The sequence below is a fragment of the Rhamphochromis sp. 'chilingali' genome (genome assembly GCF_963969265.1).
Source record: "Rhamphochromis sp. 'chilingali' genome assembly, chromosome: 2".
In the NCBI taxonomy this organism is placed as follows: Eukaryota; Metazoa; Chordata; class Actinopteri; order Cichliformes; family Cichlidae; genus Rhamphochromis; species Rhamphochromis sp. 'chilingali'.
The window spans coordinates 25974707-26001159 of record NC_137930.1 but is presented as its reverse complement, the minus strand read 5'-3'; the positions used below and the strand labels follow the sequence as shown (position 1 = coordinate 26001159).

At 39.0% G+C, this 26453-nt stretch overlaps 2 protein-coding genes across 3 annotated transcripts; both read left to right on the top strand.

Moving 5' to 3' along the window:
- The first annotated feature begins 203 nt into the window (after window positions 1–203).
- scarb2c (scavenger receptor class B, member 2c) lies at window positions 204–23367 on the top strand. 2 transcript variants are annotated; one of them, XM_080866755.1, is made up of 12 exons: window positions 204–1431; window positions 4587–4744; window positions 7362–7506; window positions 8584–8781; window positions 8891–8982; window positions 9751–9870; window positions 10925–11103; window positions 11890–12008; window positions 14039–14112; window positions 16948–16999; window positions 17787–17939; window positions 20198–23367. In XM_080866755.1, exons 1-12 carry the CDS (start codon window positions 1351–1353, stop codon window positions 20234–20236), a joined length of 1410 nt encoding a protein of 469 aa, XP_080722881.1. In that variant the 5' UTR covers window positions 204–1350; the 3' UTR covers window positions 20237–23367. The 2 variants fall into 2 exon arrangements, with proteins under 2 accessions (XP_080722881.1, XP_080722880.1); XM_080866754.1 differs by lacking the exon at window positions 204–1431 and adding an exon at window positions 2286–2493 and having other exon boundaries at window positions 20198–23337.
- Window positions 23368–23714: 347 nt separating this feature from the next.
- On the top strand, window positions 23715–26176 carry LOC308386937 (liver-expressed antimicrobial peptide 2). Its single transcript, XM_080866771.1, has 3 exons — window positions 23715–25197; window positions 25297–25436; window positions 25710–26176. The coding sequence occupies exons 1-3, from the start codon at window positions 25132–25134 to the stop codon at window positions 25741–25743; spliced, it is 240 nt and encodes a 79-aa protein (XP_080722897.1). The 5' UTR covers window positions 23715–25131; the 3' UTR covers window positions 25744–26176.
- The last annotated feature ends 277 nt before the right edge of the window (window positions 26177–26453 follow it).

Here is a 26453-nt window from a genome sequence, read left to right as displayed (position 1 = left end):
AAACTGCTACTGCTTTAGATAAAAAACAAAAACAAAGAATGTTTGCCTTCAAGATAGATAGCCTACTCGTTCTGCGGTTCAGCTATAATAACGACCAGCTCTTGTGGAGGGAGTTTAATTTGTTATGTTTTTCATACATCATATTTCACCATTGAGCCCCATAACTAGGGTTGCCAACCTTCCCTTAAAAAACGGAATCGTCCCGTATTTAGAAACAAAAGTACACGTCCCGTATTGAGCTAATAAGGGACGCACTTTGTCCCGTAATACAGTGAGAATCAAAAGTAGTCTATAAATGTTTATGGAATTAACGCTTTGTTTGAAAACATAATTCCCAGCCCCTCTCCTGCTTTGTGACCAATGAGCTGACAGCACACTTATGACAATTCGAGTATGACAATTCAGATTACCGCTCATCTCATTGGTCGAGGAAAGGTCGCTTGCGGAGAAAATACCGGAAGACAACAGATGACCACAACAAGAAGCATGGCCAACAGGGAAACAAACGCCGACACTGCGGTGCAAGTCTCGGACGACAGTACACCTAAAGCTGGGCAGACACTGTGCGATTTTTTCAGTCACGTTATTCAGCTCCTGCTCAAACTGCACAATTGACTCGCAGGGGTTAGAAGTTCGTATGTCACGATGTACTCTCACACTATACGGCCCGATGCTCTGATGCGACCTGAGAGCTCACACTGTGCCTCCATAACATGAAGCTTGTAACAGAAAATCTGTCGCTCGCTCTGTCTTTCACTCACACAGACACACCAACACCATCAACTTTGCTAAATTGCTAATGAAAAACATGATCAGGCAGCTGTGATTGAGCAGCAGTGTAAATCCAACTATTTTCACGGTTGTTGTGGTCATGATAATTTTGTGATGCCACATGGAAAAGGCTCGGATGAGCTTTCCAAAGTTCTACAAGTTGTGCCTCCATCGCTTGTGTCCAGATCACACGCTGCACAGCCGTGCTGCTCCGTCTTTTTCATCGACGTTTACGTGTTTGCGCGTGAGCAGTGTGAGCGGGTGTGGTGACACAGCCGCTTCTCGTTACCCCACGTATACTAAACGATGCACGATGAAGGCCAAAAACGGGCCGATCACCAAATCGGTCGCACGACTCAAAAATCGGCTCAAAATGGACCAAAAATCGCACAGTGTAAGCCCAGCATTAGAGCAGCAATGTTTGTTCCCCTCAGAGAAAGAAAAAAAGGCTGCAAAAGTACAGGGAGGAATGGGAAAAGGAAAACACCTGGCTGGGAAAATGCACGATAACACCTATAACGTGCACTGCACTGTGTGCCGGCGCACTTTTTCCATAGGCATGCTTCTAGTGGTGGGCACATGAAGAACATGAGGGGCGTGACAGCTCGGGGAACCCTTAACCAATTTTTTATCCACCAGGCCACGGCAGAAGCAGATATGGTATGTAAACACTGGTTTGTTTTTTTTAAACCCTCTGGTTAAGGTTAATATGGGCATGTGCAGTGAATATCAGCGCTATGTGGCCAGAAGTGTGATAATATAATTTATTTTGTGTAATAAACAACTGCAAGGATAGATGATTACAACAAATAGATGACTAATACATAAAAGTAATACATAGATGAATATGATGAGTTAAGATGCATAATCATGGGAACAAGTGGGTTTACAAACAGGAGCAGCTGATTAGCATTAGAAAAGCTGAAATAATACCTCAGCTGAAGCCAATTGTACTAAATGCACTATATGTGCACTGTTACAAGAATATTTTTCGTTCTATTGCTTTCTATTAATTTATATAATAAGTTAAGCAGGACAGAGTTCTTTTAAAGAAAGATTTACTTATATTCTCAAAAGTTAAGCATGACAGGCTTCTGTTTAAGAAAGAGACCTGTTTTACTGTGTTAATGTTGTCATTTTGAGCTAAAAATAAATGGCTAAATGATCATTTGTTTCCCATATGGTCATATCAAAAAGAATATTCATCTGCTTAAATCAAATTCAAGTCAAATGGTTAAAAAATAATTTCACACACAAAAAAAAGAGCTACCACACTGGGAAGGGTGAAGACAACTGGGTTGCCCGGCCCTGGCCACGAGGTGTCCCTTATTTATTTTTCAGGGAGTTGGCAACCCTACCCATAACAAAGGTTAAACAGATTATTTAAAATCACTGCAGCTTCTTTTTTACGGCTGAATGCTCACTGACCCTATCGACTGTCTATGAAACCGGATGTGGTAGGAGCGAAGTGTCTTATTCCGGAAGTGAGTCTTTGCTCTACCGAGCAAGTTCCTGGCTTCTCAAAACAAAAACAGCAAACAGTGGGTAGCTGCTGTCAGTGAAAGCTGAGAGACGTGTTTAGCCTTCTACTGCCTCGTCATGGTGCTAAAGTCATGTTGCGTTTACAGCGTCGGAGTTGTTTCTGTACTGATGCTGATTCTCGGCATTTCGTTGGTTTTGACCAGCGTGTTTCCACATTTAGTACAGTCGATGGTTAAAAAGGTAAGCATCTAATTTAGGCTAGCCTTTGCAGTAGGCGTTAACCTCAGATAAGCTAATATGAGACATTGTCATAGTAGCTAAAGTTAGCTCATTTAGCGTCTAAGAAATACAGCGTGGAATTATTTATGGAAGTGTTTTTAACAGTTTTAAGCGTTTCAGGTTTGAATGTTTTACAAATGGCTCGCCTTAGGATACAATTTCAGATCTGTTCTGTCACCCATTTACTTAAGTAGCAGTGTTTATTTCTAGGGTTGAAAAGATGAGATCACACAATGTGTACATTTTGTATCCTAAACATGCGGAAATCTTTTGGTAGCACAGCTAAAATTAACACGGCTTGAAATAGTTTAAATAAATAGAATAATATATCAATAAACGCTCAGTAAAAGCAAACATAATTTGACAAAACCCAAATCTCAGTATGGTTCAGACCTATTAAGTAATTGTAAAAAAAAAAAAAAAAGCGAAATGGCGCAAATTCAACAAAGTATTACAGAATGTAACACGTCTTACTAAATGTAATAAAAAACCAGGATAGTAAATCAGATGATTTTAAATGGGCACAGACAGTGCTGTGCAGTAAGAGCTTTGAGTTTGTCTTAACTGTTTTGATTGTAGAGGGTCTAAAAATATTTACATGAGAGAACAGGTGATTATCCGCTAGACAGATCTGTTGTATTGTAGACCGTTGAATTAAATTAAATTTTGTGTGGATCAGTTGAAAAAAAAGTTCTCCACTGCTTATTCGACAATTGGCACAGAGAGTATTGTATGCTTTTATAACATTCATTGCTAAATATAGTTTAACATGTGACATAGATGCCATCTCAGTATTTCGCATTTGATCATTTTGCCTTTTATTTGTGCTTTGTGATTGTCACCAAATATTGTGTATCATATGTGGCATAAACACTCACTGGACACTTTATTAGGTACACATTACTAGTATCAGATTGGATATCCTTTTGCTTTCAGAATTGCCTTAATTCACATGGTCAAAAAAGGTGCTGGAAACATTCCTCTGAAATTTTGGTCCATATTTACATGATAGCATCACACAGCTGCTGCAGATTTATCGGCTGCACATTTATAATGTGAATCTCATGTTTAACCACATCTCAAAGGTGCTCTACTAGATTGAGGTCTGGTGACTGTGGAGGCCCTTTGAGTACAGCGAAATCATTGTTATGTTCAAGGAACCAGTTTGAGATGATTTGTGACATACTGCGTTATCTTGCTGAAGCAATAGCCATGGTCACCAACAATAATCAGATAGGCTGTAGTATTTACATGATGCTCAACTGGTACTAAGCATTGACTGTAGAAAACTGTTTTCTACAGTCAATGGTACTAAGAGGTCAAAGAACATATCTAAACACCATTACACCATCAGCTCCAGCCTAATCCTGCCCCTGCCACCTGTATGTTGTAGCAGAAATCAAGACTCCTCAGACTGGGCAATAGTTTTTCAATCTTCTATTGTCCAATTATGGTGAGTCTGTGTGAATTGTAGCCTAAGTTTCCAATTTTATAGGTTGTGTTGATGTGTTATGGGTTTAGAGATGCTCTTTATCATACCTTGGTTGTAACACGTAATTACTGTTACTGTTGCCTTTCTATCAGCTTGAAGTGGTCTAGTTATTCTCCTCTAACCTTCACAATCACCAAGAGAACTGCCTTTCACTACATATTCTTTCTATTTTCACACAGTTTTCTGTAAAATCTAGTTGTTTGGGGAAAATCCCAGTAAAACAGCATTTCCTGAAATACTCAAACCAGCCCATCTGGCACCAGCAGTCATGTTCAGAGTCACTTAAATCACGTCTCTTTCCCATTACGATACTCAGTTTGAACTTCAGCAGGTCCTCTTGAGAATGGCTACGTTGCTAAATTCAATGAGTTGATTATGTATTTGTGCCGAAAAGCAGTGGCCTGTGAGTGTGTGTGTGTGTGTGTGTGTCATGACACCAAATGATGATTTCATCTGTTTCAGCAGGTTCATACCGTGTAACGTGAAGTGAAACTGCATATCATCAGCACAGTAGTCATCTAAAATAACATTTTTAACCCCACCGCCCTTTGTCCCCCATTAGCAAGTCATTCTGAAAAACGATACAGATGCGTTTGAGGCCTGGAAGGATCCACCGGCACATATCTACATGCAGTTTTACTTCTTCAATCTCACAAATCCCCAAGAGGTGTTGGATGGGGAGAGGCCAGCTGTGGTGGAGATTGGACCGTATACATACAGGTGAGGGAGGGAAAGGAGAAACGCTTAACATTTGTTTCTCCATTCATCTCTTGATTTAAAGAAAACAAAACAACAAAAAAAACTAAGTGTCAAGTTACTGGAACATTTTAAGAGGTGGAGGCAAAGCAATGATGTATCAGCACCCATAATGGGAGCTTTTAAGATTCAGTGGTGCCAGTCTTACGATGTATATTAAGAATAAATGTGATACAAATTTATTGACTAGTAATAAATTTGACTAGTGAAGGTGTTGAGTTAGATGAAAAAGGTTTATAAAAGCACAATACATCTGATTTGGAAAATCAACAACCTGATAAAAGTAACAAAGCCAACGCTGCTGCACGCAAACTGTGGAGCAGTTAAAAAGATCAGAAAAAGACACTGCAATAGTAATTAAGCAGGTAAATAGCAGCCAGGTCCGGCTAATCAGATGGCATTAGTTAGCATCTAAATATTACACTTCATGACAGTTGGAAAAAGACTGAACAAGCGTGGCTTGTTCAGCAGGATTCCCTGGCAGAAGTCTCTTCACTCTAAAAAAAAGAACAAGACAGCACAGCTTATGTTTGCAAAGTTGCATCTGAGCAAACCACAAGATTTCTTGAACACTGTGCTTTTTTTCAGATGGACCAAAGAGATGATTGGCCACAATGCACAGCCCTACTTTTAGGAGAAAGCCCAACACAGTGTATCAGCACAAACGCCTCATACAAATTTTCAGCCAGTTTTGGAGGAGTGATGATTTGTTCTTGTTTTGCAGTCATTGATTAGATCATGAACTGCTCTGTATACCAAAGTATTTTAGAGCCAAATGTGAGGCCATCTGTCTGACAGTTAGCTTCAGCTGAAACTGGGTCGTGCAGCAGGACAATGATCTCAACCACAGCAGCAAATCTACAACAGAATGGTTGAAAACAGAAAATGATCAAAGTGTTGCAATGACCCAGTCAAAGTCCAGACATCGACCTGACTGAAATGCTGTTTCAGGGCCTTAAGAGAGCTGAGCCTGTAAATCTCAATGAATGGAAACAATGCTGTGAAAAGAGCAGGCCAAAATTCCTCGACAACAATGTGACGAAGTGATAAAGTCAATACAGAAAATTGTTACATCAAGTCATTTCTGCTCAAGCTTTTGAATCCCAGGGTGTGCTTAGCTCTCACAGGACACTGTCGTCGCACAGTGTCCTTGATCCAACACAGCTGATTTAAATGGCTAAATTACCTCCCAACATGTCTTGAAGTCTCTGGACACATGTCTCCAGAGGCCTGGTAAGGAACTAATTATTTGATTCAGGTGTGCTGATCCAGGGTGATATCTAAAACCTGCAGGACACTGGCCCTTGAGGCCTGGAGTTCCCCACCCCTGGTCTATAGTGTGTTTAAGAAAAAAACATGTGAATGTTGTTAGAGATAAATTTAAAGAGATGCAGAGCAATCCTGTGCTTGGATACCTGTAAGCACCTGAGAGACAGCATTTTTGTACTAGTTTTGGTGCTGAGACTTACGAACTGTGACACGGAGATGTTTATTTTTCCGAAAGCACATTTTATTGTTTTTTTTATTGTGTACATTCAGTGTTATTGTGCCATGAAAGGTCAATGTGCAGTTTATTTTCTACCCAGTCCACACCCACAGGATCTCGACATTCATAAAACTGGCTTTTGATTAAACGTGCTTTACATATATTACTTACTTTGTTTTACATTTTTAACTTACTGTTTGACTTGATGTTATTTCATTGTTTTCCCTTTTCAGATCTTTTTATTTTTATTCGCTGATAGGTTAATTTATTGGTTTAATCATTTGACAGTTTGGTTTTCCTGTTTTATGTAGCATTACGTTTTTAAAATGAATTTTTATTGGCCTTATTTTGTTCACTTGGTGTATACATGTTCTAAAGTTTATTCTGTTTAATTTTCTTTTAATATATGCCAATTTTAATTTGCCTTTTTTTTTTTTTTACCTGTAAAGCACTTTGAACTAGATATACGTGTAAGGTGAAAAGAAAGTTTATTTGATTCATATTATCCATATACCCAGTGATAGTATAATATATCGCTGCACACAGCTGATAACCATCTTATCTCTTTTGGCACTGACTTGTTTTCAGTAGCACTGAAAGCTAACGTAAATACTTACATACGTTATCTGGGTCACCAAATCAGTTAAAATAAAGCAGTTTTAGGAAATTGTTATTGAGTTATTAAGAAACAACTCACCATTGACACGTTTTATGGTTTAAAAAAAAAAAGCTTCTTCTTTTTTTTCCAATAATTGCATCACAGTCACATGTCACAAACACAGTCACAAACTGCACAGATGTGTGTCAAGGGAAATTGAGCCACAATAGACGAACAATCTTCAACCCACTTTTCATGTAGAGTAAATGTGACATTATCAGTCATGTGAAGAACTGCATGTCTTAATATCCCCACACTTTTTTCATGTATTGTGCTTTATATAACATGGCGTGTTAAAGAGTGCAGATGCAAAGTAGGGAGTTACGCTATAGCTTTTTTTTTTAAATCACAAACAAAGCTAGTTGTTATATTTGGCTGCAGCTCTGTAACAAAGAATCTTTTCTCTTGTCTAAAAATGTTTTGCTTTTCCTCCACAGAGAGTACCGGCCTATGGAGCAAATTGACTTTCAGGATAATGGCACTAAAGTAACAGCTGTCAACACTAAAACCTACATTTTTCAGCGTAACATGTCCCGAGGTCCAGAGAGTGACCTCATCAGGACAGTTAATATCCCTGCCATGGTGAGCAATAGTCTACAGCACCGATCTGATCTGCCACTCACAGTATTATAGTTTTCTCACATTAGGACGAATATTAAGGTTTCTTACATGTGGGCATTGCTCATGTATATTCCTCAACTGGTTGTTGAGTGGTTCACAGAGGTTGCTGGTTGTCGGTTGCATGTTGGTTGCAAAGAAAGTGCTGCAGAAAAGACCTCTTAGGGGTCTTGCTCTGGTTGCTAGTAGGTTGCCCAGTGCCTATAGCATTTCATGTGGAGCATTTCCTATATGGAGAAGGTTTGTCTTCAAAGTAATGTTTTGCCTCAGCGCTACAGTCAACATGTTTCAAAGGGGGTAGATTTCTGGTTTGTGCTGCACTTTCTACGGTTTCACTACAGTTTGGAGAGTAGTTGGGTAGTATTTGTTGACAAGTCTATCACTTCCATTCAGACTCTAAATGGAGGTTAAATGGTGATTCCAAATGGCCCACGGGTGTGAATATGAGTGCGAATGGTTCTGTCTTTCTGTGTTAGCCCTGCAACATATTGGCGACCTGTCCAGGGTGTACCCCACCTCTCGCCCTATGGCAGCGGGATAGGCTCCATCCACCTGTTGACCCTTAATTGGGTAGGCAGAAGAGGATTGATGGATAGCAGTCAAATGGAGGTTTTTGCTTGGAGATGAGATGTTTTTCCCTAGCAAGTGGTGGTTGCCAGAGGGTCAATATCTAGGTCTGTGTGACTGGGGGCTTAGTCACTTGATCCTACATTGTCACCATGATTGTCACTTGTCCAAAATTGTGGAGAAGTTCACGTAACATGGTTAATGGGCACATGGGCATGTGGTTTGTGTTCACATGTCTGCAAAACCTCAGTCAATCAGCAAGATTAAATAAGGAAGTTGTTCTCTTAATATGTTTTTATATATATATGTGTGTGTGTGTGTGTGTGTGTGTGTGTGCGTGTACATACATACATACATACATACATACACGTATGTACTTACTTACTTACTTACATGGCCTGCTTTATGTTTATTCAAACTAATAATCCTGTAACGGCGTTCTTCTCCCTTTTTTGTTTCTTTTTGTCCTGGTAGACAGTGATGGAAAGACTCAAGGATAAATTCATTGAAGCCAACTTGATCTCTGCCTACATGAAGGGCACCGGGCAAGGCCTTTTTACCACTCGTTCAGTGGGAGAGCTGCTGTGGGGATATGAAGATGGACTTCTTAAAGCCTTGAAAACCATTACACATGATCTGGATCTGGATGATGTTTTTGGACTTTTCTATAAGGTCTCTTTAATGCACATAAATGTGTAATTGTGTTCTTTGTGTAAACCATATATATATATTTTTTTTAATATTTAAAAAAAAACAAAAACTTTTTCCCCCCATCTTACAGAACAATGCTTCCAATGATGGAGAATATGTGTTTTTCACTGGTCAGCAGAACTATAGGGACTTTTCCAGAGTGGACACGTGGAAAGGTGAAAGGTAATTGTCTCCTCTCACCTGTAGCACATGTTGGATTTACAGTTTAATTGTAAAATTGTTCATCAGTGAGTTTTGTTGGTGACATGAAGTTAATGGATGCACACCAAGTGATTTGTGTCATATGATCAAGGTGGGTTTAACTGTGTTCCTGTTGAGTTTTCGTTCTCTTTCTTATATCACCGCCGATAGGACACTGAAACTGAGTCTGTTTACAGACATGTGACCAAAATAACCACTGGCTGCTAGTTTGGCTTATATACCTTTTATAATTATCATTTCATTTCATAGCCATTAAATGAGGAAAGTCAAATCATGTTAGCCAAATCCCCCCAACAGCAAAACAGAATCACTCACTGCAGGGATCAAACGCTGATGTTTCTCCCTTTAACATCATTTTAAAAAATGTAATCAATAATGAAATAACTACTTAGGTAAAGCACCAAACTCTCTTATCTTTGTCACAGAGAAGAACAGCCAACCATCGGCTCTGCATCTGTACTCACTAAACCCCCAAAATATGATCATCTTTCTTGCACTGCCTTTTATCTCTGCCTGTCTTACAAACCTAATTGTTTTAAGACTAGGCTGTTGTACCTTGAGCAGCAGTTTTGGGAAACACCCTTATTTTATAGTGTGCTTCCTAACCTACAAATATATCCAGTCCTCTTTGCCCAGCAAATGGCTTTCCATGGCTTTTAGCTGGGCGTGCTAAATGTCTGAAACATTTTTAAACCTTCGAACTTTGTAACATTTTGAATATCTGTGCAGCTCCTTGAATTGGTGGACGTCTGATGAGTGCAACATGATTAATGGAACCATTGGAACAGGCTTCCATCCTGTAATCACCAAGAATGATATGCTCTACATTTTCTCGTCTGACCTGTGCAGGTGAGTAGAGCAGAAAAGCTGTACCAGTGAAAGATGCAATCTTTTGATTGCATATACAGTACTGTGCAAAAGTGTTGAGCCACCCCTCATCTCTTACTGGTGTGCTAGTAAATTGGGAAATAATTGCAGTAATTTAATGAAACACATGGTGGTATGACCACCTTTATTCTTGAACACAGCCTTGTAATTTCTTGAAGTAGTCTTCAGGAAAAGTTCTCCAAGCTTTTTGAAAGACATGCAAAGCTCTTCTTTGGATGCCGGTTGCCTTTTGTTCCATTCTCTGTCAAGACGATCCCACACTGCTTCAGTAATGTTGAGGCCAACCTCCAAAACCTTCAAATTTGGATTGAAGCCGTGCGACTCAAAATGTAATCTTTATTGAAGAAAGACACATTTAATACGTCACTTGAATTTAAAAGGTTGTGTATTTAAAAAAAAAAACCCCCAAAAAACTTAAATGTAAATTTAAACTATTTGAATTTAGAAATGTATAAAACATTCATTGTAAATGTTTGTTTCTATTTTAGTCATTGTAGCTGAATGTGTTTTTCAGCTGAGCATCTGGACTTTTGTAGTTTCATATGAAGGTTATTTCAGTTCAGTTTCAAGCCATATTCTGCTGACTCATGCAGCATTTGCTGTATTTTCCCTCTTGGCTTGAGCTAGTGAAATGGCTCCCCCCACAGCCTTCCTGAGCCTTTCCCTGGTCTGAATATTGGATTAAGGATCCTAATTTAGTTTGGCTGGTTTCAAGGCTGGTCAGTGTTAGCCTCCTAAATGAGGCCACAGCCTATTTAATGCTGCTTAAAACAACAAATGTCAGTCCTCTGTGATTGTTAATATATTAGAAACAGAAGTCACATTTACAGGTCATCTAACAGCTTGGTTAATAAGAGGTGTCAACACAACTGTTGAAAAACTGGTATAACCAGTTTGTTCAATGCAGGTTTTCTGTAAATCAGTTTATCGCTGAGCTCATGAATTCAAACCATGTGTCATTGTCCAGTAACGCAGTGCATCCAGAGATTAACAAGCATGTAACTCTCTTTCTAAGGTCTCTGTACACAGTGTATGAGGAGGATGTGACAGTGAAGGGGATCACTGGGTATCGATTTGTTCCTCCCAGCTCAGTGTTCGCCAATCTGACTGTGAACCCAGACAACGCAGGCTTTTGTGTGCCTGCTGGTAATTGCCTGGGGTCTGGCCTGCTGAATGTGTCTGTATGTAAAGAAGGTAAGACAATGTTTTACTGTGTTAAACATAGCCAAATGATCTTTGATATGCTGCTTTTTAAGTTACATTAGTTCAGACTCATTTCTTTCCCCCATGGTGTGATTTGTGTGGACAGGTGAGAACAAAGAAATTGTGTTTCAATTGTGTTTAAAACAAAATAACTCAACCAATGAACTCTGGAAATGTTTATTTGCGGCAAAAACATGATCTGACCGAGTTGTATCAGTTTGTACCAAGTTTCAGCTAACCGCGCCTTTTGTCAGGCGTGTGTCGTCCCCCCCCCCCCCCACACACACACACACAAAAGGAGTAATGCTTGCTAGCCAGAGACCGTCTCCATTACAAACGCATCCACTAGTCGAAAGCACGAGAACTTGTTCCCATATTTACTTTCTGGCTCCTCAGACACGGTAGAATAAGTGAAGTGAAAGTTCTCTTGTGGTTTGTTGTGATGTGCTCTGGTGCATCTGATTTAAAGCAAACAAACTATGGTTGTTAGTGCTGAGTAATAACTTGTATCAATTCCTCATTGCACTGTAAAGAATATGGAGTCAACACTTAGCAAAAGACTCCCTGAAATTAATTCACTGACTGTCATTTCTGGGGCCTACTTTAGCAGTGTCCCTGACAATTGTACGCTGTGTTTATTACAAGCCATAGCATTATTAGAATATTGATGTTTTACATTTACAGGTATATTTTACACATGGCATATTTTCCTCAGGTCGAGTAAGATGTTGTCCCTGCTTTGTTAATATCTTCTGTAATGTTTTTTCTGCTGTTTAGGGGCTCCTATCATAATGTCTTCACCACACTTCTACCAGGCAGATGAGAAATTTGCTCAGGATGTATTCGGAATGACGCCAAACAAGGAAGAGCACCAGACTGCCATTGATATCAATCCGGTAGGAATCACAACTTTAAAGCTTAAATGTTTAATTCGTTCTCGTGTTGTTGTGAATCTCTCTTCAATTTATAATACATATTTTGTCTAATACAATTATGATTTATATAGTATTAAATCTTCAACACTAGATGGAGTAGTGTCTCAGCTTTTTTTTTTGTCATGACTAGCCAATAGTTGAGCTTCTGTTTAAAATAGTGGTTAAAAATTAAATCAGAGGTACGTGGTATGGGGCTGTCACGAAAGATAAGCTCTAACTGCTCTTATCATGATAATAATACTCTAATTACCTGGTTGAACTTGTAGTAAAGTCTTGATAGCGAGAGACAGACTGAAAAAAACACCTCCAGCAGCACAACGTGTAGCTGAACATACTGTGTAGTGCTTAACAAATGTATTAGACCACCATCCAATGAAAGATTTATGCCACAGCAGCCAAAAATTAACAATTGCTATATGATCTAATTTTCTGATTTTATTTATTTATTTATTTTTACAAATTTTACATGATACACTTTCAGAGAAAACAGAAAAAAACGATGAATGATTCTGTAATAGTTAAAAGTTTAAAAAAAAGTGCAATTCCCAAAAATAAATAAACTGTATTACATTCACAGTAAAAGACAGAAAGCATTCTTCTTCTTCATGATGCTCCAGATGTTTTCAGTGGGTTTACAGCTGTTGTGATAGATGCAGTATGGAGTTTAGCATTGTCTTGAAGAAATATGGCAGTTCTTCCCAGACAAGATTAGAGCATATGTTAATGTAAAGCCTGTGTATAGCTTTATATATGGCTTCCATGGGCACTGATGCACTCCCATACCATCAGAGATGCAGGCTTCTGAACTGAACACTAATTTACAAGCCAGATGATCCCTCTCCACTTGAATCTGGAGGATGCAGCGACCATGTTTTCAAAATTTAAGAGAAAATACTTTTTTTTTTCTTCTTTTTTTGTTACACCAAAGAGATTTCTCCAGATTTTCTGAGTCTTTTGATCATGTTATTAGATGCTGAGATACTTGAAGTCTTAGCATTTTTACATTGTGCAGTATTTTTCGGATTTTTGTTCACAATTTGCAGATGCGATATTTTGCAGATTGGTGTACCTCTGCTTGTCTTTACTGCTACGCCACTCTTAAGATGCTCTTTGTACACCAGTCTGACCAGTCTAACACAGAACTCCTTCTTACAGTCGCTCTCACGCTTTCGTACAAAAGTACACTTAATTATTTCACACATCCACATATAAAGTGGTGGTTTTACAGTTACAAAAGTATTGAATCCAATAAACAAGCTACCATTTTTTTGTGTTTATCCTCCTTGATCACTCTGCCACGGCATGATATCATTAAGATTGATCAAAGTCCTGTGAATTTTATCATAACTGCTGAGTTGTGATGCCCTCAGCCGTCTTCCCTGCTTGCCCAGAGCTGTGAAGTTATTTTTGTCTACAGTAAAGATATTAAAACTACAGGCAGTACTATGCAAACAGTTTGGGGTAACTTTAGATAAATACATGATACATCCTGAGATTTTTTTCTCTCTTTTAAGTTTTTCAAAATGCAGAAAACTGAAGAAAGAAACGACTAAACTCCCAATTAGGTTTATTTGACAGCTGCCATGTCTCACCGTCTTCCGTTTTTTCACATAATCTCAGATTAACTCAGTTTATTTCTTTTCTTTTCACTGAAGTTACCTTTTTATCACTCCAGCTGTATGTTTGAGGTCATTCTCAAGCTGCATGAGGAATCTGGGCCAGAGCACATGCCTCCCTGATGGTATTATGTAATGGATGGAAAATCTGCTGTACCTAACTAAAAACCTTTGCATAGTTCTGTGTTTTTCTATCCAGTGGTTTGTTGGTTTACAAATAATGTCAACATGTTACTATAAAGATTATGGCCATAATACAGTGTGGGCAGAAAACAATTATTTAGGTGTTTAGGTATACGTGTTCATACATCAGGAGTGACAGGAGTTTTTCCCACATTCTCTGTGTCCCTAACAAAATGAATTTGTGTTTTACAGCTGACAGGAGTGGTTCTCCAAACAGCCAAGCGACTCCAGATTAACGTCTATGTAGAGCAAATTCCCACCTTCAGGTAATCAGCAGCTCTTTCCATCAGTTCAAGCAGCTGAATAACCTGATTTTTCATGAATTTCACTTTCACTATATTAGTATGAAGAGTGAAGCCGCAATAGCTGCATGAGTACCCATGTCTGTGAAGGGCTGCCAGTAAGCTAATTGTAAAGCAATAATGCCACCATCATCATTATGGGTGGACTTTTGCACAGACCTGGCTCACTTGTTACGTGTTTATCTGAATTCAGAAGGAACTAGCAGCAAGATAATGAGACTGTATGTGTTTAGATAGTTACATATTACTGTTATTTTTATTTGAAATAAGATAAAATAACAAAAGCTATATTAAAGTGGCAAGTCAGCTTTAATGTGAGTAGGTTTACATCAATATTTTGAAATGTATAAGGTTGGAGCCCTCAAGACAACATTAGTGGCCAGAATTTATTATACTGAATAATGTTAACAATGTCTCTTAAACGTACTGACATCAGTAGATAATTGGCTCTGGTTATGAGGTTTGGCTTTTTTTTTATGTACAAGGAAACACATTGGCCTACATCCTGGAGAATATTTGTAATTTGCCATAGAGTCATGAAGGGGCCTTTCTTTCCCATGCAAATCATTTTGCTTTCATCTACAAGATTTGTGCTCTTCTGTCCACCAGGCTATTTTGGATCTGTCCTGTGCATGCCTTCTGCTTTTAGAATATACCTCTTTATTTTTGGCAAACTAACTTTTGCGAATCCATCCATTTTGTTCCGCTTATCTGGCGCCAGGTCATGGGGGCAGGAGCCTAAGCAGAGAAGGCTAGACCTCCCTCTCCCTGGCTACCTCCTCCAGCTTATTTGGGGTAAAACCAAGGCGTTTCCAGGCCAACTGAGAGATCTAATCTCTCCAGCGTGTACTGGGTCCGGACATGCCATGAACACCTCACCCAGGGGGGGGTCTTTGTCAGATACCCGAAACACCTCAACTGCCTCCTTCCAGTGTGGGGGAGTAGCAGCTCTACTCTGAGCCCCTCTTGGATGGCCGAACTCCTCACACTATGTCTAAGGGAGAGGGCAGCCACCCTTTGGAGAAAGCAAATTTCTGCTGCTTGTATTTACGGCCTCGTTCTTTCAGTCACTACCTAAAACTTGTGACCATAGGAGAAGGTGGGGACGTAGATGGACCAGGAAGGAGGAGTTTCCCTTTTATGCTCAGCTCTCTCTTCACCACGATGGATCGGTACAGCGTCCGCATCACTGCAGCCGCAACATGAACTTTTGTATCATTCTAATAGATTTTTATTCTCATTTTCATTTGCACAGTCACTTTATTTATGACTCGGAATGACAGAAAACTCTTAACTTCAAGTAAGCTAACTGTAGGTACTGTAGTCTCGAATGGGTGCTACACAGTCCACACTTACTTTTGTGAATGCAACAACCACAGTGTTGTGCATTACAAAGAAAATGATGCCAGTCAGTGAAGAAAACCTCTTTATACTCTCTTTCTTCACTGTAGTTAAACTCAGATAATAAAAGTATTTATGCTGTTGGTAAAAAACTGTTCAAATCTACTTTTTTCCCATGGAACAAATGCTCATAACCCCCCAGTAACTGAGGCTTAGAAACCAGTCTCTGGTCATTAGGGAAAAATGTGTTTTTCCTGCTTGGATGACGAGCAGTTCCCGGAGGTTGCTCGTGGTTGCTGTGAACTAGATTGCAAAATCTTTAGACAAGTAAAGGTTGTGCCTTACTGCAACACACCAGCATGTTTCAAAAGGTGAAGCTTTTACTTTAAAGTAGTGCTGCCAGCGTTAATCTTGTTAAAATGACGTTAACACCATAACTGCAATAACGTGGCAAATCTCAGTTTGCGAGTTAGCGCGGATCGCCCCGTGCACGGGGCTATACAGTACTAACGCGTAGATGAGCTAACCGCGCTAACTCACACTGTTTCTAATTTCACTACCACTTAGCAAGTATTTGGTGAGTGTTTTGCACACGAGTGCAAACTACAGGCAACTGCTGCTATCTGCTAGCAGCAAAAGCACTCACAATGGTGAATACTTTGGTCAGAGAGAGGCTGCCCCCTGTCTCTGGGGCCTAAGGGAGTAAATATAGAATCCAACTTATAAACAGAACTGATGTTGGGGCTGATATCAGTAAAATCTTATCAAATTGAATCCCTAGCCAAGCGTCGGCTCTTTTGTGCAATATTGAACTTTGAAAGGAAAGTTTGTGCAGTTCTTTTGATGCCAACAAGCCCAGATATGGCACTTTTATGTTATATCTGTTATTCCGTTTCAAATTAAAGGTGCTAGAGACAGAGCTTGAAGTCCAAAAATAAATTATGTAACTCTCCACATAATTTATGGTGTGAGATTAATACGTAATCAAGCTTTATTTATGGGGCTCAGGGGGTTGGGAAGCGTATCTGTAACCAGAAGGTCGCCGGTTCGATCCCCGGGCTCTCTGTCCTGGTCGTTGTGTCCTTGGGCAAGACACTTTACCCTACCGCCTACTGGTGTTGGCCAGAGGGGCCGATGGCACGATATGGCAGCCTCACTTCTGTCAATCTACCCCAGGGCAGCTGTGGCTACAACTGTAGCTGCCTCCACCAGTGTGTGAATGTGAGAGTGAATGAATAGTGGCATTGTAAAGCGCTTTGGGTGCCTTGAAAAGCGCTATATAAATCCAATCCATTATTATTATTATTATTATTATACAGATAGTATGAATTTACAGAACATGCCCGGGAAGACATTGTATAAGTATATTTATATTACACAAGTATATTATATTGTGTTTTCCAAGTTGCTATTTTTCATTACATCATAGTTAAAGATTATCATGTCATTCTCTTTCAGTCAAACGGGAAATGTAAGGACAGTAGTCTTCCCTGTGGCTTATCTGAATGAGGTACAAACTCTCTCTTTCTCTCTCTCACTCACTCTCTCTCACACACACACACACACACACGTACGTGTGGTTTCCCTAGCAACTTACCCTAATCCTAACCATCAAAAATGAATGCCTAACTCTGACCCTTAGCCTAAACCTAACCATAACCTAATTGTAACCCTGACACTAAACCCACATTTTGAGTCTCAAAAATGCCTTCAAACTCGTGGGGACCGGGATTTTGGTCCCCACAAGGGCTGTCGGTCCCCACAAGTAAAGTAAACTTCCAATTTTTGGTCCCCACAATGATGTTAATACCCGTACACACACACACCACAGCTCTGGTTTATATACATTTTCTGTTATAACTCTCAGTTAAATACAAATGATTCAAAGGGAAAAGACTCCCTTGAGTACCCTGTAGTTAAAGGAGGCATTTTTGTTTTCAGTATGTACCTCGTGTTTTTCTCTTTTATGTATTAAAGCATTGTGTAATCCTGCTCAGACAGACTATAAATTAGTAAATCTAACTTGTGTGGAGGCAAAAAAAGAAAAATACAGAGGTAGATACTATGATTCCACAGAATCAAAGCTACAGAAGACTAATCTAATATAAATCACTAATTAGTAAATTTAATATTACTTGTTTATAGAATTCTTATGGTCTCAGTTTCTTCATAAACTTGAACACCAAGATGAACAGACGGTAAATGAAAGGGCCGTAAATGTACCATTTACTTTTGTAGGGGCTGTGTTTGTGTTCTTATGTGCTATAACACAATATTTTCTCTTACCGTCTTAACAGAGCGCCACCATTGATGACACAGCAGCCAAGAAGCTAAAGGCGATTGGTGTTCAGCAGAACGTTGTGGAGAACATTCCCTTCATGCTGATTGGCCTAGCCATCATTGTGGGAGGAATCTTCATGTTCTTGGTGTGTCAACAGAAAGTCCCCGAGGTGAGCTTGTGCAATAAGCAACTGTGTGATGTCATTATGTTGGGACAGATGGCCTGAGCCTGGTTCTGCCAAGTGCTTGCACATACAGGATGGCTCAATTTTTTTCATTCAGATTTATGATGGTGTATGTGGTCAATTTAAAATAATCTAAAAAATAGTTCAAATAAATTGATTTATTTTTCATTATGAAGCACCTTAGATTAGTCCATAGCATGCCCCAAAAGCCCTATAAATGCTCAAGAAAAATAACTTAGAAAATACAAATCGAACCTGTTTAATTAATGCCATGCTGCGCTCCACTCTAAAGAACTACAAACTACAACTAAAAAAAACGAATTAACTGAAATAAGTTAATGGGTGAGTCTATTCAAATTAGGGCTGCCACGATTAGTCAACTAGTCACGATTACGTCGACTATCAGAATCGTCGACGACTAATTTAATAGTCGACGCGTCGTTTGAAGCTTTGTAAGATCACAAAAGACGCAGGAATGAGTAGTAGGATTTAAGAGTGTAATAACGGACTGAAACAGAAGATGGCAGCACTGCATGTACAAGGATGCCAGCTGCCGTTAAACCCCGAAGAAGAAGAAGTAGCTCTGTCCCAGAATTCGTAGCGCGGCCCTGCTCAGTTGTCAACAATGGCAGCAGCTAGTTGGTTTTAATATTACTCTTATTATTCTTTCTGGGTCACAAAATAAACGTTTAACATATTTTCAGGCGAGAATGTAGCTGTGTAAACCTCAAATATCTGCTCAGTTTATCAAGACACCACATATTTTCAAAAGCGCTCCGACGTTTTCAAAGATGTCTGTTACCCACCAGCTCCAGTGTTAGCTAGGCGGGGGCAAGGCTCACTAGAGCCCGTGGGAACAGCGGACTCCCGGCAAATCGTTTTCAAATCCACCACCGTCTTTCGCTACTCAGGTTAAACATGATATATAAGTCACTTAGATAACTTAAAAATGTTATTCTTTGGCTTTTTTTTTTAGTATTTTATTTGTTCCTGAGTAAATCGGTTTGGCTGAGATTAAAGTTATAGTTTTTAGACAGCTGAATAAACGTCAAGCAGACAACTGATTATCAGAAGTGTGAAATGGTAGAGAGTTTACTCCGGTGTCCTGTTATATTTTAGATAGCAAGGAGCAGACGGCTGAGTTTATTAAAATTTCACCAAAACAATCTGCAAATTTCATTAAAATTTAATAAACTATCATCTTGTCTTTCTTGTTAGTTAGCACAGACCTTAAACATGCATGCTGGTGCAATAAGCTTTACGTCCAATGGATGCATGATCTGATTGTCGACTAATAGCAAAAATAATCGGTGACTAGTCGACTATCAAAATAATCGTTTGGGGCAGCCCTAATTCAAATATTGTAGTAGATTTTAAGACTATTCAGAGCAGATACTGTTGCCTTCCTATGAGCTAGCAGCAGTCTGGCCATTTTTTTGGCAATCCTCTGGCATCAACAAGCCACGTGCACCCAGAGAACTGCTGCTTACTGGATATTTTTCTGAAATGCCCAGCCCAGCCCCACTGGCACCAACAATCATGCAATGTTCAAAGTCACTCGAATCAACTTTTGCCCCCCTTTTGATGTTCAGTTTGAACATGAGCAGCATCAGCAGCTAATCAATTGCTGCCGTGTGATTGTGTGAATGTGTAAAGCGCTTTGGGGTCCTTAGGGACAAGTAAAGCGCTATACAAATACAGGCCATTGTCTGATCAGATATTTAGGTATTTGGATCATCTGCCTCCATCTGACCTTATCCTTAGCATTCTCTCCTGTCACACCAATCCTCTGCATGTCCCTCCTCCATTATATCCTTGTGTGAGGTTTCCCTCTTTTCCTCCTGCCTGGCAGCTCCATCTTCAGAATCCTTTGTCCAATATCTCCACTACCCTTCCCCTTTAAATGTCCAAATCATCTCAGCCTCGCCTCTCTAACTTACCTTAAACCCATTCCCCCTAATTAGCTCTACTTCTTGCATCTTTATCGATCTATATGCATCTGTCTCATTCATACACATGCATTTTGTCCTCTGTGAATTTAAATCCCTCTTCTCTCCGTTGCATATTTCCACCACTCCAGGATCTCTTCCATCTACTCCTTACATGCATGTCCTGAACAACCCTCACATACTTCACTGCCTTTCCTGACTTACTCATGCAGCATCACAGTTCCTCTCTCAGTACTTTAAATTGTAATATATTTGCATTTTATATATATATTTTTTTATATTTTTCTTTTTCAGAGCACTGCTGCCGAACGACAGCCCCTGCTCTCATCGTAACAGCAAACAGAACGTGGAAAGAGGAAGATTGCCTTGGTTGCAATACAATTCAAGGGGTTCACCCATTAATTCTCAAGTAACACTAATACAGTGGTTTTCATATTTTAATCTACTTTCGCATTCATGGTTGTAAGAAAGTGGTAAAAACTGTCTTTTTGTTGTGTTTGTTGCTGGGTTTGGAGGATAATGTCTTCATTTCAAGTTGTAATGATGCTGGAATCCAGATTTTCCAGTCAATCTTAAATTGAGCTTGTTTTTATTTTAACTCCTAACTATGGGATTTTTGAATTGGATTAACACGGGGTTAGTTAACCCCCTTAAACAACCCAGCTTTGAATTAATCAAACATCCTGGAAGTGGGAAAAACACTGTACTGCAAAGTGGCCATATATGTGTGAGCTGTTGCTGCGTTTCTGAATATAAAAGACGTTGTGTCTATCTACAAGGCAACTGGCTAGAGCTTGAACAGTTACTAGATTCCCAGACTAGTTTGGGAGTCAGAGTTAGTTTTAAAAAGCAAGAAAAAACAGTATTAAGAAGCCAGGTTGGTTGTATGTTATAATGAAGTGGATGTAAAAAGTCAGGCTAGTAGTGCAGCCTGTTCGAAGTGCAGATTACTTTGGGCTTGTCTTTCAGCCTTTTGGCTTCAGATGCTATGGCGATGTGGTCTTGTTCATTTTAAAATGATGTTCTGTGTTGTAGCCAAGCTCAGTAATCTACAGTGTATATTAGGGCTGCCACGATTAGTCGACTAGTCACGACTAATTTAATAGTCGATGCGTCGTTTGAAGCTTTGTAAGATCCCAAAAGACGCAGGAATGAGTACCGTAATTGTCGGGCTATAAGCCGCTACTTTTTGCACAAGCTTTGAACCCTGCGGCTTTTAGTCAGGTGCGGCTTTTCTATGGATTGTCCATGATTTTTGTGATATCGTAAGAGGATTTGTTTTGTTTGTTCTGCTGTTGTACGGCACTACGTTGCCTGGCGGAAGGATCGGGGTTCAAGAGTGGTATGTTGGTCACATGTCCGTCCGCCAGGCAACGTAGTGCCGTACGAAGTAGCGCGAAAAACAAACTTCAAAGTAGCGCTATGTGTTCAGTTGGAGGCGTGGATGATGAGCGGCGGTAAACTTGCGAAAAGCAAGTTATGCTCAACTCCACCAGTGGAATCTGACAGCGTGGAAAAGTGCGAAAACATCCACGATCACCAATGGATTTCGAAGGGCTGGACTGCTGCATGATGGAGAGGAGGACACCGCCACGGCCCTTCTGAGGGTGTTCGACTCTGACACTGACAACGAGGATTTGTTTGGTTTTGAAAGTGACAACAAAGGAGAGAAGCGGAGAGTGGATGACGAAGCCATCATGAGCCTGTTCGTATCCGACACTGGAGGAGAGGACTTTGGTGGTTTTAGTGCACAAGAAGAAGAGAAAGATGGTGTGCTGTAGGTTATTATGTACTACATTTGTTACTCATTTATGAAGCACAGTACATGTTTCGTACTTGTAATTACCGCTACTTGTACATATACCTAAAAAGTTATGCAAATATGTACCCATAACTTGTTTTTCAAAATATCGTTTCAAAACCCTGAAGAAGAAGAAGCAGCTCTGTCCCAGAATTCATAGCGTGGCCCAGCTCAGTTTCCAACAATGGCGGCAGCTAGTTAGTTTTAATAGTACTCTTATTATTCTTTTTGGGCCACAAAATAAACGTTTAACATATTTTCAGGCAAGAATGTAGCTGTGTAAACCTCAAATATCTGCTCAGTTTATCAAGACATCTCATATTTTCAAAAGCGCTCCGACGTTTTCGGAGACGTCTGTTACCCACCAGCTCCAGTGTTAGCCGGGGTTCAAGGCTCACTAGAGCCGGTGAGAACACCGGACTCCCCGCAAATCGTTTTCAAACCCACCGCCGTCTTTCGCCACTCAGGTTAAACATATATAAGTCACTTAGATAACTTAAAAATGTTATTGTTTGGCTTTTTTTTTTTTTAGTATTTTATTTGTTCCTGAGTAAATCAGTTTGTCTGAGATTAAAGTTATAGTTTTTACACATCTGAATAAACGTCAAGCAGACAGCTGATTATCAGAAGCGTGAGATGCTCGAGAATATACTCCGGTGTCCTGTTATATTTTAGATAGCAAGGAGCAGACGGCTGAGTTTATTAAACTGCACTGAAACGATCTGCAAATTTCATTAAAATTTAATAAACTACCATCTTGTCTTTATTTTTAGTTACCACATACCTTAAACACTTAAAGCTGTAAGCTAATGATAGTTATATAAGAGCAGATTCATGCTGGTGCAATAAGCTGTACGTTTTATGTCCAGTGGATGATGATCTGATTAGTCGACTGATCGCAAAAATAATCGGTGACTAGTCGACTATCAAAATAATCGTTTGTGGCAGCCCTAGTGTATATATACATGTGTGTCCTCCTTGTGATCCAATCAGTATTAACCCAACAATGACAGGATGGCTTTCTTCCTGTTGTGAATGTCTAATACAATATTATTTCATTTAATTCCAGTACTGTCATAAATATGTTAATATAAATTATACTGATTTACATTGCTGAAACCGGAATATGAAGCTTTGTGGTAGTGACACTGACAAACACACAAAAACTTTTGAAGCACTTAGACTGATTTTGTTTTTTCCCCAGTTTAACTTCTGTGGCATTTTATAACTTTATTGAAGCATTTTTAATAATAAAAAACAACAACCCCACATTGTTTTCCTATTGGCCTATGAATTTTTAGAGCACATATGACTAAATGTTATTTTTCTACCCAACGTTGCACACAGTTTCACTATAATATAGATGTTTTTGCTATTTCAGTCACTATTTTTTGCTGACAAAATCTTTTGTGTTCAATTTCTTTTTTTGAGTGTGTGTTTGTTTTGTGCCTAAAAGAGAACATTGTTTACACTACTACTACTCCCTGGCAAAATCAGTACTTAACTATAATCACGATTTATACGCAAATCTCTCATTAGGGTCACATGTATGACAGTTTGCACGTTGTCGTTTGCTATGCTATTCCCTGAAGGTGTGTTTGTAGTTCCTGTCTGACATTGCAAAAGTATTGAATCATTGCTCTGCAGATGACCAATAAAGCAAGACGGGCTTTATGACAAACTAAGGTCTGACTAACTACGGTGCACTGCTTTTTCCCTTCTTTAATATAGCGCTGTATGTAGGTTGATAACCAAAACATCTTTTTTGGTTGTAACAACAATATAAAGATATATTCAGTCATTGTCTTTGCAAGCTTTTGAGAAAAGCTGATTAGTTTTTAAGGAGAAAAAAACTTAACCTGTAAACCTTGGGTTTTAATGTTTACGTGGAAAACCGTAATACCATAATGTTGGTGTGACCGGTAGTAATCATTAAAACACACACACACACACACACACACACACACACACACACACACACACACACACACACACACACACACACACACACACACACACACACACACACACACACACAAAAACAACCCAATTGTATTGTAGCCTTCTGGATTCACATCATGGCTGCTGATCAAAGTTTGCCCACAGGCTGATCATTTAGTTTAAAATGCTGCCTTCACTGTCTTTCATCTATATTTTAAATCGGTATATGCTACATGCAGAACAGACATGTGTAATATAGGAATGAATAACAACAATTAAAGGTTTACATAAAACTTAGCAGTACTTGCCGTAGCATTCACGCAAGTCCTGATGGTCATCGTAAACATATTCAGTATCGACAGAATTTGAATTTTTGTCTGTTATGTATCTGTGATATTTAAAGACTTTATTTCTAATTCTTCAAACAAAATTCGTCATGAATACAAATATTAGTGACCATTGTTACATATGGGCAACACGTGAAACAATAAATCTTTTTTTTTTTTTAAACACATAGATGTTAATAATCAATGTGTGGTGATGGTCATGAAGACTTTTGTTCAGAATGGCCCAACCATTAAGGAGGATGTAGTAGTAATAATAATAATAACTTGTAATATTTATGATGCATAAAGACATGCATACGCTTTAAATACGCTTGCTATATCATAGCAAGAAGATATTTATGAAATCATTTTTATATATTGCCCCAAGTGGTCTGTCAGTGAACTGCAGTTTAACCCCTGATATTTACGGGTGCATATGGTGTAATTAATTTTTTTTCCATTAGAAATGGTTGTTTATATCTGCATTAACTGTTAGTTTCTTTTTGCCAGCTTCATGTAAACTTCAGTGCACAAAATCCTAAATTCTTGAATATTTTGATAATTTGTGGGAATTGCATATTCATATCTGAATGATTTTTAAGTTATGTTATTAGTTAGCTTAGCTTAAAGTCTGGAAGCGGTCTCTCTGTTCGAAGTTTTGTTTGGGCAGAAACTAAACTGATTGTAGGGAAAGGGGGGAATTCAGGGAATCTTCGGGAAGTCACTTCATCAGATCTTGGACATCTGATGAAGCAACTTCATTTAATTTTTTAAGTTCCTTCCGGCAAGACTCCATGGGTGGAGCAAATGGCTAAATGCATAGTGGTCTAAAGTCACATTAGGGTTTCACTTAGAAACCTCCGACGTGGAGTTGGCCTCATTTAGTAGGTTGAGGTCCAAAGTGTACTTTGGAGTCACATAGATAAACTTTGTCTTCAGCTGTGTGATAACTACCACTGTGCAACAGATTCCCATCAGTGACTTTGACTTGACTTGCTCAGTCTGCCAAACCTTACGCCTTAGTCAATAAAGTAACAAATTAATGAATTATTCAGAAGGTAACTCCTCCCCAACCCAATTAAAGCCTTTAATACAGGCGTAGCTCACAAACCAAGCCTGCAGCAAAACAGCCCCTGTCTTGAACGTCATCTGTAAGCAGCATGAGGACTCTCCAGGAAAAAATTATCATCCTTTCTGTTTTTCTGTCTTTGTTATGTGTCGTTCAGGTAAGTTATTTATTGTTTGTTGAACTTTCATGGAAATATTTTTTTTCTAATCAGTGTTTTATATGACAAAGCTAAAGGATCAAGTATTTGCCTTTACAGGTTCATTCAATGCCTGTACCTGACGAGTGGCATGGCTTAATTCAGCGAACCAAACGTTCACTGTTGTGGCGCTGGAACAGTCTGAAGCCAGTCGGTGCCAGCTGCAGGGATCACCTAGAGTGTGGCACAAAATACTGCAGGTACAGCTGAAGCTTAAATATTTCATGACAGTCCATCGGTTTACCTGTCTTCCTGATACTCCTGATCATTTTTTGACTATTTTACATTAACTCTGTGTAGCTCTTAAATGTCAAACTCAGCATCATATTCTTTAAAAAAAAAAACAGTTTTCACAGTGTGTTCATTACTATGCTGTACATAGGCAGTGTGAAGGTGTGTACACGTGTATTTTGCATGCATGGTCTGGATAAAGTCAAAGGGTAATAATGGTGCAATCATTCTTATCTTTACAGGAAAAATATCTGTTCTTTCTGGATCACCACCTGAAAAAGAGATGCACAAACACCATCAGAATCTACAACAGACATCTGCTTTATGGACCACAACTGCCTGTTTTGTTTTGTTTTCAAAAACCTGCCCGCTCCTTTATTCTGGCTCCAACATTCATTCTGAGCAATCAGATCTTTTTCCACCACGCTGTATCAAAAACAAAGCTGTAAAATCCAGGCATGCATAACCAATCAAATGGCACCACCTTAAGTGATTTGTCTAAAACGCTGCTGCAACATCACACAAGCTGTGTAATCTGAATGTGTTTTATAAGAAAATATAAATATCCATGCAAAGTTTGAGCCGCTCTGGGTTTATTGGTTCAAGGTTGTTGCTGTTGTTTTTTTGTTTTTTTTAAAAGAGATTTTTTTAATGTATTTATTTGTAAATATTGTAAATAATGTAAAAATTCAAATATACTATACTTTTTTTTTGAAGAGGTTGTACTGCCCACATCTTCATTTTCTTTTTTAGTAGTAAAATAAATTCAAAACACATTTATATATTTCTCACACTTCCTGCTACTCTTTCAGTTGAGGAGCTTGAAAAACAGCTTTCCACCCAGCTAATGCGTAAGCTGCATTACGCATCCAAACCACGGCGCTGGGGATGTTGTTTTAACTTTTCCTGCATTCATAAACCTTATTTTAAGGAAGAATAAGAAAGATTATAAACGCATATTCATAACTACTTCCTGTGTTAAAAGT

What these genes read in the sequence shown, in the direction of transcription:
- scarb2c (XM_080866754.1), top strand. Translation starts at nt 2,371, where the DNA reads ATGGTGCTAAAGTCATGTTGCGTTTACAGCGTCGGAGTTGTTTCTGTA. An exon ending in CAGTTAATATCCCTGCCATG is followed by an intron (nt 7,507 to 8,583) that starts GTGAGCAATAGT and finishes TTGTCCTGGTAG; the next exon opens with ACAGTGATGGAAAGACTCAA. An exon ending in TTTTTGGACTTTTCTATAAG is followed by an intron (nt 8,782 to 8,890) that starts GTCTCTTTAATG and finishes CCCATCTTACAG; the next exon opens with AACAATGCTTCCAATGATGG.
- LOC308386937 (XM_080866771.1), top strand. Translation starts at nt 25,132, where the DNA reads ATGAGGACTCTCCAGGAAAAAATTATCATCCTTTCTGTTTTTCTGTCT. An exon ending in CTTTGTTATGTGTCGTTCAG is followed by an intron (nt 25,198 to 25,296) that starts GTAAGTTATTTA and finishes TTGCCTTTACAG; the next exon opens with GTTCATTCAATGCCTGTACC. An exon ending in TGTGGCACAAAATACTGCAG is followed by an intron (nt 25,437 to 25,709) that starts GTACAGCTGAAG and finishes TTATCTTTACAG; the next exon opens with GAAAAATATCTGTTCTTTCT.